The sequence below is a fragment of the Strigops habroptila genome, chromosome 5 (assembly GCF_004027225.2).
Source record: "Strigops habroptila isolate Jane chromosome 5, bStrHab1.2.pri, whole genome shotgun sequence".
In the NCBI taxonomy this organism is placed as follows: Eukaryota; Metazoa; Chordata; class Aves; order Psittaciformes; family Psittacidae; genus Strigops; species Strigops habroptila.
In genome coordinates this window covers 71,701,349-71,723,588 of record NC_044281.2, presented here as the reverse complement: position 1 = coordinate 71,723,588, position 22,240 = coordinate 71,701,349, and the positions used below count along the sequence as shown (strand labels likewise).

The following is a 22,240-nucleotide window of genomic DNA, read 5'->3' as shown; positions in this document are numbered from 1 at the left end:
AATACCATCTGACAAGCTGTATGTTGTGTCGTCCTGATTAAGACCCATCAAACGGACCTGCTGCTTGTGCCAGTAAATGATCACACTGGCACGTTGTCATTTCCCATGCAAGCAGTGTTTTGTCAGCTCTCACAAGCCGTCAGTCACGGGGGAATGGAAATCCAGGAGCCTCAGACCCTTCTGAAGCGGATGACGTCCTAATGGACGCAAGCTTTCAGTCGTTCTTCCTGATTCTGACATTTTCTCCTTATGCTGCCCTACTCCGGCTCTTTTCCCTCCCCCAGTTGTGATCACTTTTCCTCCTCAGTTTTAGTCACCATGCCTTTTCAACTGATGGGGCATAATTACTGCAATCATTCAGAGCACAGGACACATTTGAGCTCTCAGTGTCTTTGCTTAGCACCGCAATCCCTGTTGACTACCAGCACTGTAGAGGGTTCAGTTACATTCAGAAATGTACACATGCTCACCTATCTGACTGTACTTCCACACAAACTTCTGTGTAAGAAAATATTTCTAAATCTTACAATTAGGCCAAATTTCAGGAGAGTAGAACAGCAAAAAGTGGAGCCTTAAAACAAGCAGAACTTCCCTAAGAAGTTTTGAACCCATGCTTTCAAAAGGAAAAGGCACTTGAACCTCTCAACAGAAGAGATGTGTATTTCAATCATGTGCCTAGTCAATCAGTGTTTCTTTCTACAGCTTGGTTTTGTAAGTATCAAACTGCTGAGGCTTTCCAAATTTCAGCCAGAGCCAAGAGTCAGTGCAGAAAGAAAATCCAACCTATAGAAACAAATATTGCAGGAGCAGCAACAAAAGAAATGCCTCGTAACGGGAACTAGCACATAACTGCATCTACGGGCAAAGTTGACAGCTCTGCCCATGATGACAAATGGTAAAACTATATTAAAAATAAATCAGATTTTTCTTAAAGTCACAGGTCAACTGGAAGAATAAACCCACACCTTCAGGAAAACAACCCTCAAAATGAAACTATTAATACGATATTATCTTGATGGCTTGATTCAAATGAATATACCAATGACTTTCAAGCCTGACATACTGCCCCACTGGCAGGGCAATGCCTGCAGGCAGGCAGCCTACCAGAACAGCCTAAACAAATCCAGTGTCTCCATGCTGGCCTAGACCTGGATTGCAATTTCTGTCATGAGGACGGACTGTTTTGTTTGCAGAAGCCAATTTCTTGCCAGTGATTAGGTTCCTGTGCTGAGCACAACAATGCAGCCATACAGACACAGCTGAAAAACAGGACCATTAAACTATCTGGATATAATATCTTCAGGGCATTACTTGCTGTTGAGCACTCCAATCTCTGACCCTTAGTTGCTTCAGGATTTACTATTAAGCAATGCAAAATACTGCTGATTCAAGGGTGCTTATTCACCATAACTCATCCATGTTTCCAAAGACTGTATAGTCCCTGCTATCTTCAAAAATAACTCTAGATATATGTTCCCATGAGTTCTAGCTACAAAAAAAACGCAGCGGACTGTAAAAGAGAGACGTAAGTGTGAACCTACAACCGAGTAAGTTTCCAGCGTTGCCAGTTAAACACTGCTGGTGATGCAGACGTCTTGTGCAGCACCACTACCACCTCCTGGACAAGCCAAGCATGGCTGCAGGATGCACCAGTGTCTCTTCCAACTGGCAGATAGTTTTCCCTAAGGACAAGCAGCCGCTTGATGAACCCCAAGGCATGCCCAGCTATACTGGTTAGTAGAAGCCTCACCTTCATAGAATCAAAGAATCAACTAGATGGGAAAAGACCTTTAAGATCATCAAGTCCAACCATTACCCCAGGACTGCCAAGACCACCACTATAAACCATGTCACTGAGGGCCTCACCTACACATCAATTACACCCCACAACATGAAGTCACGTTGATCAGACAGCTTCCTGCTAGGAATCACAGCAGAAAGCCTCAATTCTAATGGTAACAGAGGTTAGTTTAGGTAAAAGCTGATCAAGTTGCCTTTTCTTTCTGTTATAAAGTTAGGGAAATAAATTCTAAGGTATTTGTGATCCAGTATTGGCTTAAATTTACATGTCTTTGTTTGGCAATAAATGACACTACAATTCTATGTATCATGTATGATGAAATGTGATATATAAATTCCAGTAACATGGTATTGATGTTATACTTTCTTATACTTTGTTATACTGCAGTATAACTTTATAGCCTGTAAATAATACAGTTCAATTCTACAAATACACTCTAATACTGCACTACAACGTATAAACATCTCATAAAAAGTAAGGATTTATGAAGACATTCAGTTCTGGTAGCTACTCTGCTGCCCATGGGTGAGATAAAAGCACTGGATGCAGTTGGAAACATTCAGATATGGCACAAACGTACCTGAACTTGCTTTGATCTCCTAACAAATACTGAAAGAACAAAATCTTGTTTTAAATAGTGCTAATGTGCTACTAGGCAAATACCCCTCCAAGCACCATTTCATGAGCTGTAAAACGTTTAAAACTTGTGATGTGTAAAATAGCAGGGAGATGTCTCGTTTATACTGTGGTTTTCCTCAATATAGTATGAAAGAGCTTCTTTAGTGAAACCTAGCAAAAATATCTATTTATGTGTGAAGAAAAATTCAGTTTTAAGGACGTGATTAATGAGAATGTCCAATTTATAGGAGTTAAAAATCACTAGTTCCAAGGTCTGGTCTCCCTACATGTAGCAGCATGTGTTTGAATAAGAGCATGTGTTGAAATAGCAACTAAACAGGCACTATCCTGAGCTGAAAAAAACCCACCCAAAACCTCTAAAAGGCAATTGTACCTTTAGCTTTTAGTCAACTGGGTGTTGCAATGTGTTTTTGTTTTGAGTACTTCGTACTATTTGCCTTTCAAATTAGTTACCTGTTGTAATCAAGTCACCTCCTGGTCCTCCTTTATGAGCTGAACACGCCGGATGTTTCAGCCTTTCACGGACATTTTCTCCAGCCATCAAATAACATTGGGGCTCTCTTTAGAAGTCTGCAGACCCCGTAAAACTCCAGGCTCTAGAACCATATATACTGTTTCAGTATCAACACTCACCAAAACTTTTATAGAAGTAAAATACCCCCTTATGCTTGCACCTGCTGATGCAACCACAGAAATATTCTCCTTTCTGCTGTTGCTGCCTTTGGAGATCCTGGACACTGCACACCTCGTCAGTCCCTCTCTGGTCACTTCAATCAGAATCACAGAATCACAGAATGATTTGGGTTGGAAAGGACCTTAAGATCACCTAGTTCCAACCGCCTGCCATGGGCAGGGACATCTCACCCTTGTTCTGAGGTGTGAAGCTGAAATTGATCGTCCTGACGTGCATTTTAACTCATAGTTACACTCACAAAGTCACGAGGATTGCTCTGTGTCAATACATTTGTGGGTCTTTCCAACATTCTCTGATCTATCCACAAAGTCTCATTAGAAAACGTTTTCTGTATCTATTCCTAGGTTGCTAATAAAAACGCTAAAAAGACGTGTCTGTTGTTATTTTCATTGTTACACTTGGCCTCATCAGTCAGTCTGTGAACAGCATCCAATAATGTCTGTATTTTAATTATTGAGTCATACACCAAGACGCAGAAACGTGCTTTATCCTTGCTCAGGATAGCCTCTGAGGATATAACCAAGTGTCAAAGAACACAGTACATATACTTCCTCCTTTCTACATAAACAAACCCAAATTGCCCATGTGAAATCACCTTCCTGTGCAGCACCATGTGCTGACCATCACGAGGCACAGGATGTTTGCGGGAGACACTGATCCTCCTAAGAGGTAATACTAAGGAACGCTTTGTGTGCCTGCTTTATTTGCTTGGCTCACCAGGCTCAAGGCCAAATTAATTACTGCATTTATATATATATACTGCATTATATATATTATATACACTGCATTATATATTTTCTATATAGAACTGGCTCGATGGCCACACGCAAAGAGTTGTGGTAAATGGCTCGATGTCCAGTTGGAAACCTGCAACAAGTGGTGTCCCTCAGGGATCGGTGTTGGGACCGGTCCTGTTCAACATCTGTGTCGGCGACATGGACAGTGGGATTGAGTGCGCCCTCAGCAAGTTTGCCGAGGACACCAAGCTGTGTGGTTCGGTTGATACGCTGGAGGGAAGGGATGCCATCCAGAGGGACCTTGACACGCTTGTGAGGTGGGCCAATGCCAACCTTATGAAGTTTAACCAAGCCAAGTGCAAGGTCCTACACCTGGGTCGGGGCAATCCCAGGCACTGCTACAGGTTGGGCGGAGAAGAGATTCAGAGCAGCCCTGCAGAAAAGGACTTGGGGGTGTTGGTTGACGAGAAGCTTAACATGAGCCGGCAGTGTGCGCTTGCAGCCCAGAAAGCCAACTGTATCCTGGGCTGCATCAAGAGAAGCGTGACCAGCAGGTCGAAGGAGGTGATCCTGCCCCTCTACTCTGCTCTCGTGAGACCTCACTTGGAGTACTGCGTACAGTTCTGGTGTCCTCAACATAAAAAGGACATGGAGCTGTTGGAGCGAGTCCAGAGGAGGGCCACGAGGATGATAAGAGGCTGGAGCACCTCCCGTATGAAGACAGGCTGAGAAAGTTGGGGCTGTTCAGCCTGGAGAAGAGAAGGCTGCATGGTGACCTCATAGCAGCCTTGCAGTATCTGAAGGGGGCGTATAAGGATACTGGGGACGGACTCTTCCTTAGGGACTGTAGTGGTAGGACAAGGGGTAACGGATTCAAACTTAAACAGGGGAAGTTTAGATTAGATATAAGGAAGAAGTTCTTTACAGTGAGGGTGGTGAAGCACTGGAACGGGTTGCCCAGGGAGGTTGTGGATGCTCCATCCCTGGCAGTGTTCAAGGCCAGGCTGGACAGAACCCTGGGCCACATGGTTTAGTGCGAGGTGTCCCCGCCCATGGCAGGGGGGTTGGAACTACATGATCTTAAGGTCCTTTCCAACCCTTACTATTCTCTGATTCTATAGTACTACATTTATATATATATGCTGCATTTATATATATATATGTCTTTTCTTCCTGCAACGGGCTTGAAGAAGCCACTGAGCTTTCCCCTCCTGCTGTAGCACCAACTACCTCTCTTCTAACTGTTTGGCAGCACGTTTTGCAGGTTCTAATAACCACCTAAAGCAGTCAGAAAGCACTGCTTGATGTTACCAAGAACAGAGCCGTGACCGAGTGCACCCACCGGGGCACGCACCCTCGGGTCCCCCGCAGCAAGCACCCAGACACCCTGCCCAGAACAGGAAGACCCCGGTGCCGCTAGCAGCTACCCCTGGGGTCGGTGCTGCGAGGGGCGGGCAGTGCGGCGGGGCCACGGCCGCCGGAGAACGAGGAGGAGGAGGTGCCGGTCCCTCCTCTCACGGGCCCGGGCCGCGGTACCGAGGCTGCGCCTCACGGTGCCGGCCCGGCCCCCGCCGCCACGTGACCGGGCTGAGGCGCTCTCGCGAGCGCTCGCGGCGCGCCGGGCCTTTGGCTGCTCGCCCCGCCCCTGCCCCCGGCTGAGGCGAAGGAGACGGCAGCGGCCCGCCGGGACCCGCAGGGGCTGCCCAGCCATCGGTTCCCTCTGCCCCCGGCCCGGCCAGGCCCGGCCCGGGCCCCGCATCCCCGCCGAGGTGAGAACCGATGGCTGCTCGCAGCCACCCCTCCCTCCGCGCGCCCTTTTCGCTGCCGCCCGCCGGCCGCGTCCTTCCCGCTCTGAGGGAGCCCGGGCCTAGGCCTCGGCTTAAGGCCTGAGCCGGGGCCTGTCCGCTGGCGCGGGCCCGGCCGCGCTGCTCGCACCTCGGGCGGGGCCCGGAGCCGGGCGGTTGGCTCCCGGGAGGCGCCGGTTGCCGGGGCCGCGGGAGGTTGCGCGGCTGTAAACGCGAGGGCCGTGGCGGGGGGCAGCCGGAGGGGAAGCCGCGCTGCGCGGCCGGAGATGTGGGTGATCCCGGGGCGCTGACGAGCCCGGCGGTTCGGTGCTGAGCGCCGGGCGCGCTCCCCGTGCGCGCACACGGGCACACGTGTGGAACCGTTCTGCTTTGGGCATTGCTCGGGAGTAGCTGAGCAGTCCGCATCGAGGGTGAGCGGCTGTTTATAGCCGAACAGCGCGCTGGTGAAACTTACGTGTTAAAAACACGACTTCCAGTGCTGTCAATTTCACTTTCCTTGCACCACGAGAGGTGGCTGAAAAGCAGCAAGGCTGTTGTTTTGATGCGGGGGGTTTGTGTGTGTCTCTTGCAGATGTCGGAAGACCTTGCTAAGCAGTTAGCTAGCTACAAAGCTCAGCTTCAGCAAGTTGAGGCTGCCTTGTCTGGGAATGCAGAAAACGAAGATTTGCTAAAACTGAAGAAAGACTTACAGGTGAGGACTTGAGGACGTGAGTAACTCAAACTTGAGGGTCTTTAGCAGGTGTTTCATCTTTCCTAAATACTTGCATTGCAACAAAAACACACACTTGGTGGGACTTGAGAAAAAACAGCGTGGCCTATTTTAAACCTGTCTTGTAGATCAGTAAAACGTAAGTACTAATTTATATAGCAAATTCTTCTGCTAAAAACATTAGCCAGAGTGATGAAGGATGTGCCAGTGCTGTCTTTACTGTCTCTTTTTCTTTCTTTTTAAAAAGCATTTCTCAGTCATCATTTTTGTTGTTGCTTTAACTATGCTGAAGCCTGATGTTTGGGCTTAACGTTGTGCTTTTCTGCCTATTTTTGAGTTGTCAGATCATTTGAGCCAGGATGTGTGTGTTCCTTACATGCACTGGCAGTGATAAAAGCTTCTGAGTGTAGTTCTGTGTTCCTTGTACATCGAAGCCTTGATTGTGCTAATGTTGCTAGATAAGAAGCCTTGATTGTGTTAAGCTTTTTAGATAAGAAAGGAAGAGTCATGTTCTTCATTTGCCACCTGCAGTTTTTGGAACATTTGAGGGCATAGTGCATTCTTAAGAGCTAAAAACCATTCATGGTCTTTAGGGTATTGTTTGGTGACAGCAAGACCACGGGTTTAAATTGATAAGTGGTCTTTTAGGTTTTCATGCGTATAAAGACACATTGGCATATTAAAAACCCTAGCAGCACTGCTAAAACTTGTCCTGAGAGTCTGCTTCATTTCTGTTGTGGATTGCTTTAGCCATTAGGTCTAAAAATGTATGAATCTCCCCAGTATGAGCTTCAGTAAACACTATTCTGAGTGGAAATAGCAGCAGTAAAAATGATGCCTCAGCCGAAATAGGAGTAGTGCCTCAAATCGGTGATCTTTAGAACTCCTTTTAAATTCCAAAGGCTTTGTGCCGACAAGGCACTTTATGGATCATCTGAATGTCCTTGTTGTACACTCTTAAAAGCATGTATATGTGTTTATATTTCTAAAATGCACAGCAAAACCCATATGGGATGATTATTTACCAACACGACCTCGGCTTTGATCTGCAGAGAGCATTGATGTGAAAGGACAACTTGCAGACTTTTATTATAAAAGCTTTCTGCACAGAATGGGGAAGATCTTTCCACTTTCATCCCCAAAAGGTTTGCTATCCCTGTGTTCCACATTAACAATGACAATGTTTTGCAGAATTAATATATATACTGATATATACTGAGCTTGATGCTTCAGTGTCCCAACTAAACAGCTTTTTGTCTGTTCAAAAAGTTTGTTGCTACGTAATGAAACATTCTTTTTCTGCCGTAACTGGTGATGCACTAGTGCATTTTGCATCCTTGGCTTATTCCTGAGTACCAAGATTAAAATAAATATTAGTAGGAATTTTTATAAGTCTTAGCCTTTCACTTCTTGTTTTATTGAAGCACTTCAGGGGCAGTGTCCAGGCACCCAAGAACCCAACTTGCCTTTTGTATCAATTAGGATTGATGGCACTTGTCCTCTTGTGTAATTGGTGATGATACCTGTGGGTGTTGTGTTCTGGAGCGCAGAGCTCTGTCTGCCTTGGTAAAGACCAGTTGGTCAGGAAAACTCTTGGCAAACTCTAACCAGTGTTCTCTGCAGGTCACACCTTCCAGTCACGGGGATGTGGCAGCAAGCCATGTTCAATCATGTGGCTCTGTGAGCTGCTGGGGCAGGCTGGCTCCTGCTCAGCGGTTTTTGCTGGGGGAGCTACTCTGTTGAAGGCTTTAGAGCTTCAAATTCATGTTTCTGTCTTGTGTGCCCAGAACTATGATGTGTGGGTAGGGGATGAAGATTTATACCAAAGTTTGCTGCTTATAGCCTGGTGTGTAAGTGACTGTATCAAATAATCTTTGGGAGATGTGCCTGTAACTCTTCAAATTTGAGTTCTTCACTAAGCCATCTATGAATGTGGCAGGAATACACCAGTGTTTTCATATTACTGGTAGTCCGTGTAGCTGAAACACTCACTTTCAGGTAGCTTATGCCTGATGTATTGTGTTTGACCTGCTGAGACAAGATACCTGTGTCAAACCGTGATGCTTCTTGGGTTTACCTAGTACCACTATCTGGATGTGAGGGATAGGTTGGGCTTTTACATCTGGGAGGACAATTAGGCTAATGCTGTAGGCTCTGCAGAATGCTCTCAAATTAGGTAGCTTGATAATCAAAATCTGTTCTGGTTCAGCTGTAGCATTATGGAACGTGGCAACCACAGCAGCAGAAGTCATTGTAAGCATGTTTCTGTGCTTAGTTGCTACTGATTGTGCTTACTGTTGCGCTTACTAACTAGCAGCTCCTCTAAAACAAAGAGCAGAGCTTTTGTTAGGAGGGTGTTGGAAATTCGGGCATTAACAGCTGCAATAGAAACAAACTGTTAGGCCATTCATGCCAGTTGTATAGTTTATCAGATAAAAATGCATGTAAGCTAATAGAAACTTATTATTTGGGGACTGCTTGTGGTCCTTTAGGTACTTGAGGCATGAGGAACAGCTTCTTCACTGTGTTTTCCTGGGCTAGTCTTTGAACGCCCATAGCTGAACTAGATGTGAAACTGGGAAGAAAGTTCAGGCTCCACCGAGCCTCAGTTGAACCTTGTTTGTCTGTAACCCTCTGCTAATTTAAATATTTACTGTTAGTTAGGAGAGTGACAGTGGTTCATGCTGAGATACCCAAAAGAACTGAAGGATTTTCCTTTAAGGAATGCAGAGTTGCTTTGCCTTGTACAGCAAGTTTAAATGGCTGTTCACCTGTCTCCTTTGACTTCTACCACCAGCGAAAACCAGTGGTCTTGATTGCATAGAATAAGAATATAATAGTGACAGGATGCAGGGGAGGGGCTTTTGTGTGCTCCTATTATTTGTCTTGCTGGATTAGCCAAAGGGAGGCCAGACCTGAAATCTTACGGTCAGGGAATTTAGAGGAAACCCAAACACTTACATCAGCATGACTTGAGGAAATCAATTTCTTCAGCATGCATATGAATGCTTTCTATAAATGAGAGGGCTTTGCAGAGCAGCAGTCTTGGAAAGATGCTCTTCCACCCGGGCTCTTCGTGCTTCAGTTCAGCCAATCCACGTATTTTTGAGTAACTGAAAAATGCTTCATCACTTAGAAATGCTGCAATTATACTTGTGGTTGTTGTGTGTTTTGGAGATTACTATATATAGTATAGCCAGCCAGCCCCAAAGGGGAAGGAGTGGAGGAAACTGCAGGGAGAACAGAAGTGTTATATCCTTTCACATTTTTGTCTCCAGAGCTCTGCCACGTGCTGTGTGATTTTGTTTTGGTCAATAACCCAACATCATGTGCAGCCATCATGTGTTCAGTCACACCATTGATTTTTGGGGTTTTTTTATTGAGCCTGTCTAGCTCTGTCTTTGTGCCTGTGGATACACAATTCACCCAGAAAGAAATGCTATAAAAATAATAGGCTGCTGTTTGAAATGTTGGGGAGGGCAGTGGTAACTTTACTGCAACACAGCGAGGACCACACATCTTTTGATCTCCATTGGCAATGAGTGAGTTTAGTTAAATGAGTAAAAAACCAAGCCAAACTTTACATCAGCTATGAATTGAATCCAGTAACTTCAAACACACCAAAACAATAAACTTGGGTAGAAATGTGCATGGTAACAGAGCCTGAAAAATTCTTCTTTGTGGGTTTTTGTCTTTTTTTTTCTAGGAAGTCATAGAATTAACCAAAGATCTCCTTTCAACACAACCTTCAGAAACTCTTGCAAGTTCTGACAGCTCTGCTTCTGCCCTGCCCAGCCACTCCTGGAAGGTTGGGGATAGGTGTATGGCGATATGGAGTGAGGATGGACAGTAAGTGTAGAAAACTTCTCTAACAGTTACATGAAATAGTGCAATGGTAAGAGATTTTCATTCAGTTTGAACTGCCCCTAGGGTGACTAACAGCGAAAAGCAAGTAGGAAATACATATGATATTAGGTATTCTTGTACTGTCTTTATTAAAGGTCAGTGTTTTAGATGAAAAGCAAAGAGATGGGGGGGTTATTCTCTAGAAATGCCCTGTTTGTCACCAACCTAATAAAAGTAGAGTAGCTTTGGTAAATTATTTGCTAACGGAATACATGGCAGACTCATGAACTGACCTGTCAGGACAGGCTTTTGTAAAGGTTTTGGGATCTGTAATTCATAATTTGTCATTGCATTCATATCTATGTAATTGATTGCTATCAGGAAAAATCCTTCTACATCTCCATTCATGCCTCTAATGGGAAATGAATTTTTAATTGGAAATGACAGGTTTTGGCTATGAAATAACCAGCTCGTAACATAGCTGTAGAATTAATGAAGGTTTTGGATCTGGTCTCCCATTGCCTGTGAAACTCTGGGAAGCCAAGCAGTAGATTGTGACTTCAGAACCCTTGAAATAAACATTCTAAAATTATCTTTCAGACTGCAAAATGTAAAAATAACTGTTGCAGCTTTTTAAAACCCACTGTTTATGCAGGACTCATATCTCAGTCATTAGCACTTAGAAGCTCTTGTTCAGTGAACGTGGTTCTAGTAACAATGTAGTGACCGCGTGGAGATTGTGTTAGAATCATAGAATCATAGAATCGTAAGGGTTGGAAAGGACCTTAAGATCATCCAGTTCCAACCCCCCTGCCATGGGCAGGGACACCTTGCCCTAAACCATGTGGCTCAAGGCTCTGTCCAACCTGGCCTTGAACACCGCCAGGGATGGAGCATCCACAACCTCCCTGGGCAACCCATTCCAGTGCTTCACCACCCTCACTGTAAAGAACCTCTTCCTTATATCTAATCTAAACTTCCTCTGTTTAAGTTTGAACCCATTACCCCTTGTCCTACCACTACAGTCCCTAAGGAAGAGTCCCTCCCCAGCATCCTTGTAGACCCCCTTCAGATACTGGAAGGCTGCTATGAGGTCACCACGCAGCCTTCTCTTACAGCTGTTGATGTCTTAGGTAGAAAACAAACCTAAAAGTGAACAGTTTTTCTGTCACAGATTGTTAACGAGTAAAATGCTTTCGTGTGAGAACCAGAACTTTAAAATTGAATCTTATCAACTTAGGTCACCATTGGGTCAATCTTCTTGCTCTGATCCCTGTGTTAGAGGCCTAGAGCCTGGGGAAGAATGTGCCAGTGTCCACTGAAGTGGATCTGACTGGACTTAGTTGTATCACTTCCCTCTCCCCCTCCACTTCTGTTGCAGCATTTTTTAAGTGACCAGTGTTTGCTGACGAGCCAGAGGTTAACACTTTGTACCTCATGCAGTCTGGGTTTCCATGTATTTTCATTTAGCTCAACTCAAAATGTTGTTGGCCCACTAAAATCACACCAGAAATTAATTTAGACAATGTAAACTGAATACTGTTTATTAAACATCTCCTTTTATTCCTCTGTTTGCTTTAGATGTGTCCTTTTGCTCTTAATTTAGACTCAATTTAAGTATTTTTGGAAATGTCTCTTGTCTTATTTCCCTCTTCCCCATTATGAGGTCTGTTTGACCAAAATCATCCAGATAAATATGAAACGGGCTGATTTCTGCTCAAACTTCAACATTTCTATTGTAAATCGATAAGAACACTTTTAATTTTGCAGGTGTTGAAGAGGGAATATTTTGAAAGCTTCAGTTTTTCTTAATTCTTTTTCATATGGAGAATAATGGAACCAAAGCTTTGCTCTGGTGAGCTGACAATTTCCAACCCTCCTGGGTGAATTCCCTGACAGCTGTATTCTGTGGATGTAATTCCCTGAAAGCTGTATTCTGGGGATGTGGTATTTTTTTGGGTCTCTTTCCACGCCATGACCTGCCAGAGCTAGAACCAAATCAGGGTATCTGATTAGATTGGCCCCAGCATTAATCAAGAGTCTTTAAGTGTGAGGCCGTTGCTTCTGGCTACTAAAGGTCAAATACAGCAGATTTCAGCCTTTGTACTTGTGCCCCTTTGACCTTAAGAAAATAATCATAGAATCCCAGACTGGTTTGGGTTGGAAGAGACCTTAAAGCTCGTCCAGTTCAACCCACTGCACGGGCAGGGACACCTTCCACTAGAGCAGATTGTTTGTCTTGGTTTGTGTATTGACCCTGAAAATGAAGGCTGATATTTGCAGATTCTTTGCTTAATGCCATTAGCTGGCTGACAGTGTAGGTGTTGAAGGGCTGAGTATTAAAGCTTTACTCACATGCTTACAGCCATGATATCTTTACAGGTGTTATGAAGCTGAGATTGAAGAAATAGATGAGGAGAACGGAACAGCTGCAGTCACATTTGCTGGATATGGCAATGCTGAAGTTACACCTCTCTTCAACCTCAAGCCTGTGGAAGAGGGAAGAAAAGCAAAAGAGGACAGTGGCAACAAACCCATGTCCAAGTGAGTAACACCCGGGTGGAAGTCTGAACACTGCTTTCTTTGGTTCTGGGTCCCCCCAGCTGTAAAAAAGATGTTACATCTCTTTAAGTATCTTCATATGTTTACTGGAAAAGGATCTTAAGCCAATCTAGCATAGAAATGTTTGGTAGATGATTGTGGCTGGTATGATGGGTGTTTTGTATCCTGGCAAGAGAACATGATGGGCTTTGGTTTTACTTTTATTATACTATCTCAAGATATCAAGTATTTAAGAGGTAGATTAAAGGAAAGTTAGTACCTGTAAACTGACAGCAGAGAGCCCACAAGTTCCAGCCCGGGTCTAGAGCTGGGATTTGTCTAACCACAAGAATACTTCCCAGTACGAAGGACTGCCCCAGCCCTGCATTAGGATAGCTGTGTTGACCCCATCACTGGGGAGATGAGCTTTACTCCATGTCCTGCTGTGTCTAACATAGAAAGGTGTTTTTAAGAGCTGAAACCAGTTTTCTTTTGCAGGAAAAAGGCAGCGTAATTTCAGAGTCAGTTATAGGCCTTCCCTAAGAGATCATTGTGAGGGGCATAGATCAACTCCATAGATCTTTATGAATTAACATTGTTCTTTTCCTTCCATCCTTGTCCAATACTTGGGAGCATGAGAGTCCTTCAGACCTCCGGAATGTTTGGGCTTTTCAGTCGAATGGGCTATTTAACTTTTCCAAACCCTTGATGCTTCTGAAATGTATAAGCACTGGTGGGTGCTTTCAGAGGAGAACTGCACCCAATCTCATGGTCACTGCCTTTGGCATGGCCTTATTCAGGTGGTGGTTGTTGTTCTTATGCCCAAATATATAAAATAAACAAGGTAGTGCTTATGCATGGGAAGACTTGGGGGTTTTTCTAGAAGTGGAGAGTATTTCCAAGTTATGTTTTCTGTTATTTACTTTTGGAAAACTGTTGTGCATGTCTGTCTTAGAGGGGTTTTAGCTTCTTACAGGCAAAGGCACAAATATATAATGTCTTTTTCCCTTCTTTCCAGAAAAGAGATGATAGCCCAGCAACGAGAGTATAAAAAGAAGAAAGCTTTGAAAAAAGCTCAGAGAATTAAAGAACTCGAACAGGAACGAGAGGACCAGAAAGTCAAGTGGCAGCAGTTTAACAACAGAGCCTATTCGAAAAACAAAAAAGGCCAGGTTAGTTTGGTTTTGTCAGTATGGGAATAACAGTGGGGCATAGATTTCTGTGCAGTACATTGGGAGAGGGGGGAGGTGGTTTTTAAAGGGGGTTCATCCTTGGGATTCTGAAGTGTGTGGTTTTGTACACTGAAAAGGTCTGGTTCTGTACCGGGTGCTTTTGGAGGAGTGCTGCTCTGCGGAGGCTGAGCTTGCCCTTAGCTTGGAAAGCTGCTCACTGGCAGCTGCCAGGTTGTGTTTGCTGGAGCTTGGGGGTCTTGAGTGCCTGTCTGAACCACCAAGCCTGGCTTCTTGCCGTGCTTATGAGCTGGCAGACACAGCACTAAGTAGTCACCCTGGAACAGCAAGCATAGTGCAAGAAAGAGAGGGACTTCTTGCAAGGGTATGTAGGGATAGGACAAGGGGGAATGGCTTTAAACTGGCAGAGGGGAGATTTAGATTAGACATTAGGAAGTTCTTCCCTGTGAGGGTGCTGAGGCGCTGGCACAGGGTGCCCAGAGAAGCTGTGGCTGCCCCATCCCTGGCAGGGTTCAAGGCCAGGTTGGACACAGGGGCTTGGAGCAACCTGCTCTAGTGGAAGGTGTCCTGCCCGTGGCGGGGGGTGGAACTGGATGAGCTTTAAGGTCCCTTCCAACCCAAACCAGGCTGGGATTCTATGAAAAAGGATAGCAAGGACACTTTAAAGCTTTACTTAATTTTTATCATGGCTTGAGCAAGAACTGCCAGACATAATGGTAAAACTTCCCTCTTCCTATGAACAATTATTAGAGATTGTCTTACAAGAGGTGAATTTTATTCACTGTTGGCTTGACCCAAGGCCCCGAGCGCCACAATCACATCCAGGACTTGGGTGCCAGGAAGTTCCCAGCTCTATCACCTTGCTTGCTGGTAACGTGTCACAATGAGCTAGCTTCTAGAAAGTGTGTCTGGCTATAGAGTAAGAAGTTGTTCAGAGGGTTAGGATTGCTTGCTTGGGTTTTATTGCAGGAGCCAGTTAGTAGTTACTCAGAATGGTGTTTTCTCTTTCATCTGCAGGTGAAGAGGAGTATTTTTGCTTCCCCTGAGAGCGTAACTGGCAAGGTTGGAGTCGGAACGTGTGGAATTGCAGACAAACCTATGACACAGTATCAAGATACCTCTAAATACAATGTCAGGCATTTAATGCCTCAGTAACGGGGGGGGGGAAAGGTGGAACTTCATCTCTGCAGGGCTTTACACTTATCTTTTTATCATTATATTTTTCTAAAAGTAAATTATTTGTTGGCACATCGCAAGTAGTCCGTTCTGTCACCATCACTTTGGCTTCAGCTGATACGAGAGCCTTAAATCTCCAGCTCTTGATTTGACCCCCTCTACCATTAAACTTTTTGTAGCTGCATTAAAAATACATTCTGCAGGTAAATGCTTTCATGAACTGCTGTTATGTGTTGCTCTGAAAGCAGTAGTTATCTGCAGCTTTGATCTCTGGAATCTTCCATTCATAGCAGTATTGAGATTTGGTTTTTTCCTTAAGGAAAGTGGTGGTAGGAAAATGGCACCCAACAGCCTCCCTTGTTCGTGCAGTCACAGCAATGAGCGCAGCGTTAGAGAGCTCCACAGCTCTGGGAGAGAACGCTAAGCTGGGCTCTATAAGAGCTTATACATCCCATGGGATTGCTAAGGAAGTGCTAAATCACTCCCTTACAATCCACTGAGGATCGGTTTGTACAGCTGTACATGAGGGCAGGACAGGGCCGATAGGATCTTTATTACTAATGGTGATTCATGTGCTAGAAACAATAAATCTGACTTGAATTCCAGTTTGGATTCCCTGCACTAGGAGTTAAGCAGAGGAGAGGGTTGGTTTGGGGTTTTTTTTTTTTTTTGTCTTTTTTTAAGTACTCATCAAATTTTATAGGAGGTTACTGAAAGGCTATTGTAACCAGAAAACCATAGGAAGGTGTTTAGACTCCAATTCCAAGAGAACTGTACTTAAGAATACTCTCTGCTCCCCTCCCTGAGGATCAGGGTGTTGGAGAACAGCCATGGTTGTGCTACCTTGCTTGTGGATCGCCTGGGTTTGCTGATTGCTGGCCTGGAACCCGGGGAGAGCTGGTCTGTGCCTCCTCCATCCTGTCCCTCTGAGCGGCAGCACGGCTGCGTAGAGCCCACTTAGCGAGTTGGGAGCGAGTAAAGGTTAGTCTGAAGTGTCTGTCCTTAACTGAGTGGCCCCAGTGCTCATTGTGACTTCAGCTGTAGTACAGTGCTGCTCAGCCCTTCCATTTTATTCAGGAAACACGTGTAAAAGCTCTTGCTTTCTTGTATTTTCTCTGTGATTTGCTTTCCCCCGTTACTTGTCTCTCACGGTAGTGGTGCCATCTCTGAACCTGTAACGTGTTTAAAGAAGTTAATGGGTAGCCCTGTACACAATGTAGATATTATTTTTGTAAAATCTAGGGCTGAGTTAATGGACAAGAGTACATCAGCTTTTTCCCCCCCCTTAAAGAATTCAAAGGTGGTTCTTGTCCATTAACCCTGACCATTATTTCCCTGTATATTATGTTAATGTAGCTCATTTTGTAATTTGTTAACTAGATCAGGTCACGTCAGCAATCGTTGATGCACTGATTGGTGGGAATGTCCATCAGTTACCTGAGTCACAACTCAAGCTAAACTCTACAACTGGTAGTTTAGAATCCATACATAGAAAAAGGTTCTCCCTATAATGGGAGAAGGTGATTTTTATGAATACAAAGTGTGTTAATTTCAGTTTTGTATGTTTAACTTTTATTAAATAAAGTGTTTAAAATCTGCTGGATACACTTGACAAAGTGAAATTGTATGTGGTGGGGGGGAGGTGAATAACCTGGGAAGTGTAAGTATGCAACCTGCTGGAGAGAGTGCAATACCCAAAGGTGAACCAAAAGTACTTTGCACCCAAAAGTATTGCAAGATGGAGCAGGGGGGGGTCTCATTCTTCATCTTCACTGGTATTGGGGGCGGAATTTGCATGGAAAAGCTTTCAAGAGTAAAATAATCTGATTTGTTTAGAAAGGGAGAGGCAAGTCCCAGCAGTGATGTGACATGACAGAGGTGATGGCCCTGTGGCACTGCCAGCTACCTGTGGAGAGATGTCAGCTGCCATCCTTCACAGCTGGCTTGATGCAGCGGTTCTGAAACCCCCTTCCCTACCCAAAAGACCCATCTTGAAGTTAGAACTGAAACACACTGAAGTGGGTAGAACTGGAGTTTTCAGGAAGCCTTTTCTTAACTCCACCTAAACAAAGAAGGAAAAAGTCTTTGGGGAAGGAGACTTGATCCATAGCCAACATGCACTGTTGCTATGCTCATCCTTTGATGCAGTGATTACACTGTGTGGTTGGTGACAGGATGGACTCTTCCCTAGCCCTGAAGAGAAGTGCAGGCACAGCAATTCAGTGCAGTGCTGTGGGGGTACCAACCTCCCTGGCACTCAAAGACAGCCCCGCCCAGGTGAAAGCCAGCTATTCTCAGGAACCCTTTGGTTTTGCTGAGCCTTTCCAAAAAAAGTTAGCAAAAGCAGAGCAGTTCCTTTGAGTAACTTACATCGTGGTTGCCTGATGAACCCAGCTGCAAAGAAATGCTGAAAGAAAGGGTTTCATTTTTCCTTAACTGCCTCACCTGGAAGAGACCAGGACACAGGGATGCACCATTGTGGCTTCTGCAGAAGAGAGAATGTTCTGAAGACCCAACCTGCCACCTTCCCACATGGCTGTTCCTTGGGGCACCTGGTTTATTTTTGATGCAGTTTCCTTGTGCATAGGATGGGCCAGCTCCTGTGTAGTCTGGAACACTGCTGTAGTAAAGAAAGTGCCTTGAGAAAGTTACACAGAAAACCTGTGAGCCGAGCAATGCTGGTAATCACCAACACAACCAACCAAAAAGCTCCTATTTTCCAGATGCTGAAGTGACCTGAAAGGTGCAGCTGGAAGTGGTTTGGGATTGCTTTGTTCTCTTTGTAACTTATTTCCCGGCTTCATTAGCTCGTCTGAGCAGGAATAAACCTCATTTTTAAGCACACACGTGCTGCACTGGCTTCCGGGCCTCCCAGCGAGCAGAGCAAGTGCTGGTGCATCCTAGTGTCAGCAGGGTCTTAGAGAGACTGAAATGACAGAGGGGAAGCTGGTTACATGTAGAAGTAGAGAGCACGCAGCCACTCTACACAATCTATCCCCTTGCAGTGATTCCTTGGTCTGTACCTAAGTGCAGAGCTTCCCCCAGTGGATGGTGACATGAAGTGCCTTGTTCTCACCTAGACTGAAAGGTACTTCCCAAAGAGGCTTCACAAACAATGCCACGTTTTAAACCTCCCCTTTCCAGCTGACCTGCTATTCCCTAGGGCGAGGAGTGCTATTTTGTACAGTTGTCCACCACCACAGGAGAGGGAAACACTTCTCTATGTCCCTACCAAGCCTTCCAGGAGGAGATCCAAACCAATGAATTGTTTTGAGACAAGTATTTTTGGAAAGGGATTAAATGGGAAGAATTTCCCCATCCTCAGCTAAGCTGAGCACTAGTCAGAGTACTGGTAGCCCAAGTCAAGTGATGAGCTAGGGCTGCGTATGTTCTGACTAGCCACCGCAATGTGAAAGCCACCATAAAGTGCTTTAAATTCCTTCATGGTTTATCCTGCTTTGCTGCAACGTCCCTCGAGATCAGAATTAATCCTTACTGAAATGCAGCCCTGCTGCAACATCCATGGCACGGATGAGACCTTACGGAGGGCTGAACTTGGCTTAACACTGACTGCACATGCACGGAGCAGCTGCCTGGCTCGTGAGGGTTTGTTCCAGCAGGAATCACAGGGGGAAGAACAGATGAGCCCCAAGCCTGTCTTCTCTCCATCCCAGAGGACCTTACTGCAGAGAATCCCAACCCAGAAGCACCTCTGAGGTGAGGTTAGATTACTACTAGTGCTCAGAGCCACGTACTCATCATTCCTCTCTACCTCATCTCTCTGAATTACCACATTTCCAGCATGTGAATGCCTTTCAGGGCCTTAGAAGCACTGGCTGGGGCCACCCTGTCCTCCCCAGGAACATACAGAAGCTGCTGCCTCCCCTTGACCCACTCAAGACCAACACAAGTCCTCTGCAGCACCTTGTTTTCTCTGCATAAATGCTGTATTCAATGAAGCTGCAGTGCATGGCTGCAGCACAGCAGACTACAAGCCAGGCTGGAAGGGGCTTGGAGCAATCTGGTTGGAAATAGATGAGCTTTAAGGTCCCTTCCAACCCAAACCTCACATGACATATACCCAGGGGCTGCCCCCCAACTCCTGGTCCTTGGTATTTTTGAAGGGACCCCAACACAAGTGTCCCTCCTTGTGAGACAACTCTAGTTCTAGTCCAACACAGCAACACCCTAAACAGAAACTGTAACTTAGTACCACAGCCTTAATACCAACACCCATAAGACTCCTTACTTCCGCTTGTGACTGACAAAGGGATTAGTACTTGTTTCAGAAGGAAATGAGCAGAGAAGCCGGGGTCAGTGCAATTAAACAACCTCCTGTGTTCATCCTCCCAAACACCACTCAGCTCTGTTGGCCAATTCCAAGGAAATTTGAAGGCACACTGGTACTTTCCAGATATTTGTCTAGACGGTGAGTAGAGACAAAGAAGGACACACTCCTCTTCCCTACCCGTCCCACAGGACAGCTCAGAGACTGTATCACAGACATGGAGGAGTTTCAGTCACTATCAGGTCACAGAATTTATCACTCACCAGAGAATCCATGGGACAAAGCCCCAGGAAAAACCACCAGACTTTATTCTGTTATTTATGGACATCTTCATTATCATCTCCTCCCTGACCTCAGAATGAAGTCGTGGGTTTTACCATTCTCTTCCAGGAACTGATCCCACGTTTCTCTTTCCAATAGCTGGTGCCAGAAAATATGCAACGAGAAAAGCTTATGATGCTGAGAGGGAAAAAAACCCCATAAATTACTACCTCTATTTAGTGCACACGTCAGATCCCCCTGAAGCCAAATGTTTCATCCATTTCAAGAGGGCAACACAGAAACACAGACCACAAACTGGGAGCAGCAAGTACCAGACAACAGGGATCTGGAGAGCAGGAGCTCACCGGCCAGGAAGTAGTGGTAGCAAACAAAGCAAAGGAAAACACAAGCACAGCCCCAGGGATAAGGCAGCTCTGTCCAGTTAACCCCTTTGCTATTGACCTGCAGATTGCTTGAGGCAGATGGATTTGAGACCACCTTCAGCATGACATGTCTCTAATGGAAGAGCCATTAGAGTGACCTTCAAGGGACAACAGGATAACTGTGACAAATGCAGCCAGGGAGTCATTGCCACCGTGGCTGCTGACATGAGATGACATCCTGTAATATGCTTGTGTCAGGAGAAGGGAAGTGCTGGATGGGTTTTGTAATGGGTTTTTCCATAGCAAAAGGATCCACCAAGAATCTAATTTACAGAGGGAGGGCTTGATGGAGTGAGCTTAGAAGGGAGCTGAGCATGTGCGTCTACTGTGTGGGCAAGTTCCTCAAGGAAAGTACATCCAGTTCTGGTTTTTATAGGAAAAGTCACCATATTCTTCTAAAATGAAACAGAGAATAGATGCAGGGCTTCTGTTACTGTATAAACACAAACACAAAGCAGAAAAACAACGGCACCCATAAAGCAAGCCATAAAAAACCCCCCTCACACCATTTGGCAAAGACGAAAGGAGAATGTAATTCCATCCCAAATTACCACGTGGTGAAAATAACAGTTACTCTGGATGAAACTACAGCTAATGTGGTTGGCAGAGCCTCAGGCTACAGAGGAGAGGACCGGGAGTGAAGTGAAACACTTCACTCTCTGCTTGTGGAGGAGGAAAGCAACGCCTTAGAAGCAGCACATCGTTGTGCATTAAACAAAGCCAGAGTTGGGAACCCGAACAGCAACGTGCTTTCAGTGCCTTTATCTTTGGGAATGAATGGAAATAAGTCTCTCATTATTATTCTTATATATTTATGGACAGCATTTGCACAAAACAGGCAGTAAACCTTCTGTGAGCACTTTTGTGGGGAAAACCTTTGAATTTGACTTGTTCTATTGGATCTCTCAGAGTTCAGTTCTGTGAGAGACCGTCTCGTCTTCCAAAGGGGAAGAGAGACTTGCCCCTCATGGGTTTGGATCTGCACCTTTGGATACTCAACAGTGTTTTACAAGATTTCAGGGTGGCCAGCAGAAGCTTTGATGGTACTTTGAAAAGTGACAGGACTTTAAAGCAGATTTGGCACACGGGACTACTCTGGCTTGTCCCAACAGGGACAGCTCAAGAGATTCATGCATTTTTAAGCAAAGGAACTATTAGGATCATCTAAGTGATGTCCTGCATAACCATATGAATTAGTCTGTACATAGAAAAGTAACTTAGCTCTGAGCTAATTATTCACCTGGAATGTTTTGATGCAACAGAACAGACCAACGAAGGGAGATGAGTGTGACACAATGTGAGGTGCAGGCATACAGTAAGGGGCAGAGTCCACACTGCAGTAAGAAAGCAGTGCAGGACAACCTCGAAAAGCCAAAGGAATGTTCCCATCACGTAAAAAAACATCCAAACTTCAGCCGAAATCTAGGGCCTGCCACAAACCACTCCCCAGCAGGACAGCAACCAACCCTGTGTCTTTACAGTTATTGTAAGGGCTCTTAACTCTGGTTTATGCTTGGTCCTCCTCCTGGCTGCACCACTGCTGCTAGCTGAGCGCTCAGGCAGGTGCCTGGTGATGGAAGCTCATCTCCTGCTGTTTTCTGCACTGTATTTGCACTTGACATCAAGATCCCTTCGAGTCCACAACGCTAGGAAAGGTAGGAGATACCAAACTGGCCCTGGAGCATACAAGCAAACATTTCAGACACATTTATTCCAACCATATCACTGTTTTATGCCAACCAGGAGAGCAAAGCCATTCCCCACCCCTTGAACTTCAGCATCTCTCAGCTGTGGTGTTTCTTTCCCAAGCAGCCATTTAAAACAAACAGGAATAACAGGAAGGAAGAGGTGCTGGGACAGCTACAGAAAAGGGTCATAAATAAATCAACCCACTGGTGTTCAACTGCTCAGCACCAGGGCTGCTGGTGGTCAAGGCTTTCAAGGAGAATAATAATGAATAAATAATTACAATATATAAGAATAAAAATTAATAACATCCCTTGCTAGAGCTAAACTTTCCCACTTTTCAGAACCAAACCTTGTGTCATCCAGAGATTGTAAGGACCGCAAACATAAATCCTCTTCTTTGGAAACTCTCAGGCTCCATTTG

The 22,240-nt window shown here is 45.2% G+C and overlaps 1 protein-coding gene and 1 long non-coding RNA gene across 2 annotated transcripts; one reads left to right on the top strand and one right to left on the bottom strand.

Moving 5' to 3' along the window:
* The first annotated feature begins 5,461 nt into the window (after positions 1 to 5,461).
* On the top strand, positions 5,462 to 16,741 carry SMNDC1 (survival motor neuron domain containing 1). The gene is made up of 6 exons (XM_030488780.1): positions 5,462 to 5,640; positions 6,248 to 6,367; positions 10,092 to 10,234; positions 12,614 to 12,775; positions 13,791 to 13,944; positions 14,980 to 16,741. Exons 2-6 carry the CDS (start codon positions 6,248 to 6,250, stop codon positions 15,115 to 15,117), a joined length of 717 nt encoding a protein of 238 aa, XP_030344640.1. The 5' UTR covers positions 5,462 to 5,640; the 3' UTR covers positions 15,118 to 16,741.
* On the bottom strand, positions 14,932 to 18,064 carry LOC115609072. The gene is made up of 3 exons (XR_003991727.1): positions 17,841 to 18,064; positions 17,584 to 17,758; positions 14,932 to 17,200 (listed from the first exon to the last, which is right to left on the bottom strand). It is a non-coding gene; the product is annotated as an uncharacterized LOC115609072 (long non-coding RNA).
* Between the last annotated feature and the right edge of the window lie 4,176 nt (positions 18,065 to 22,240).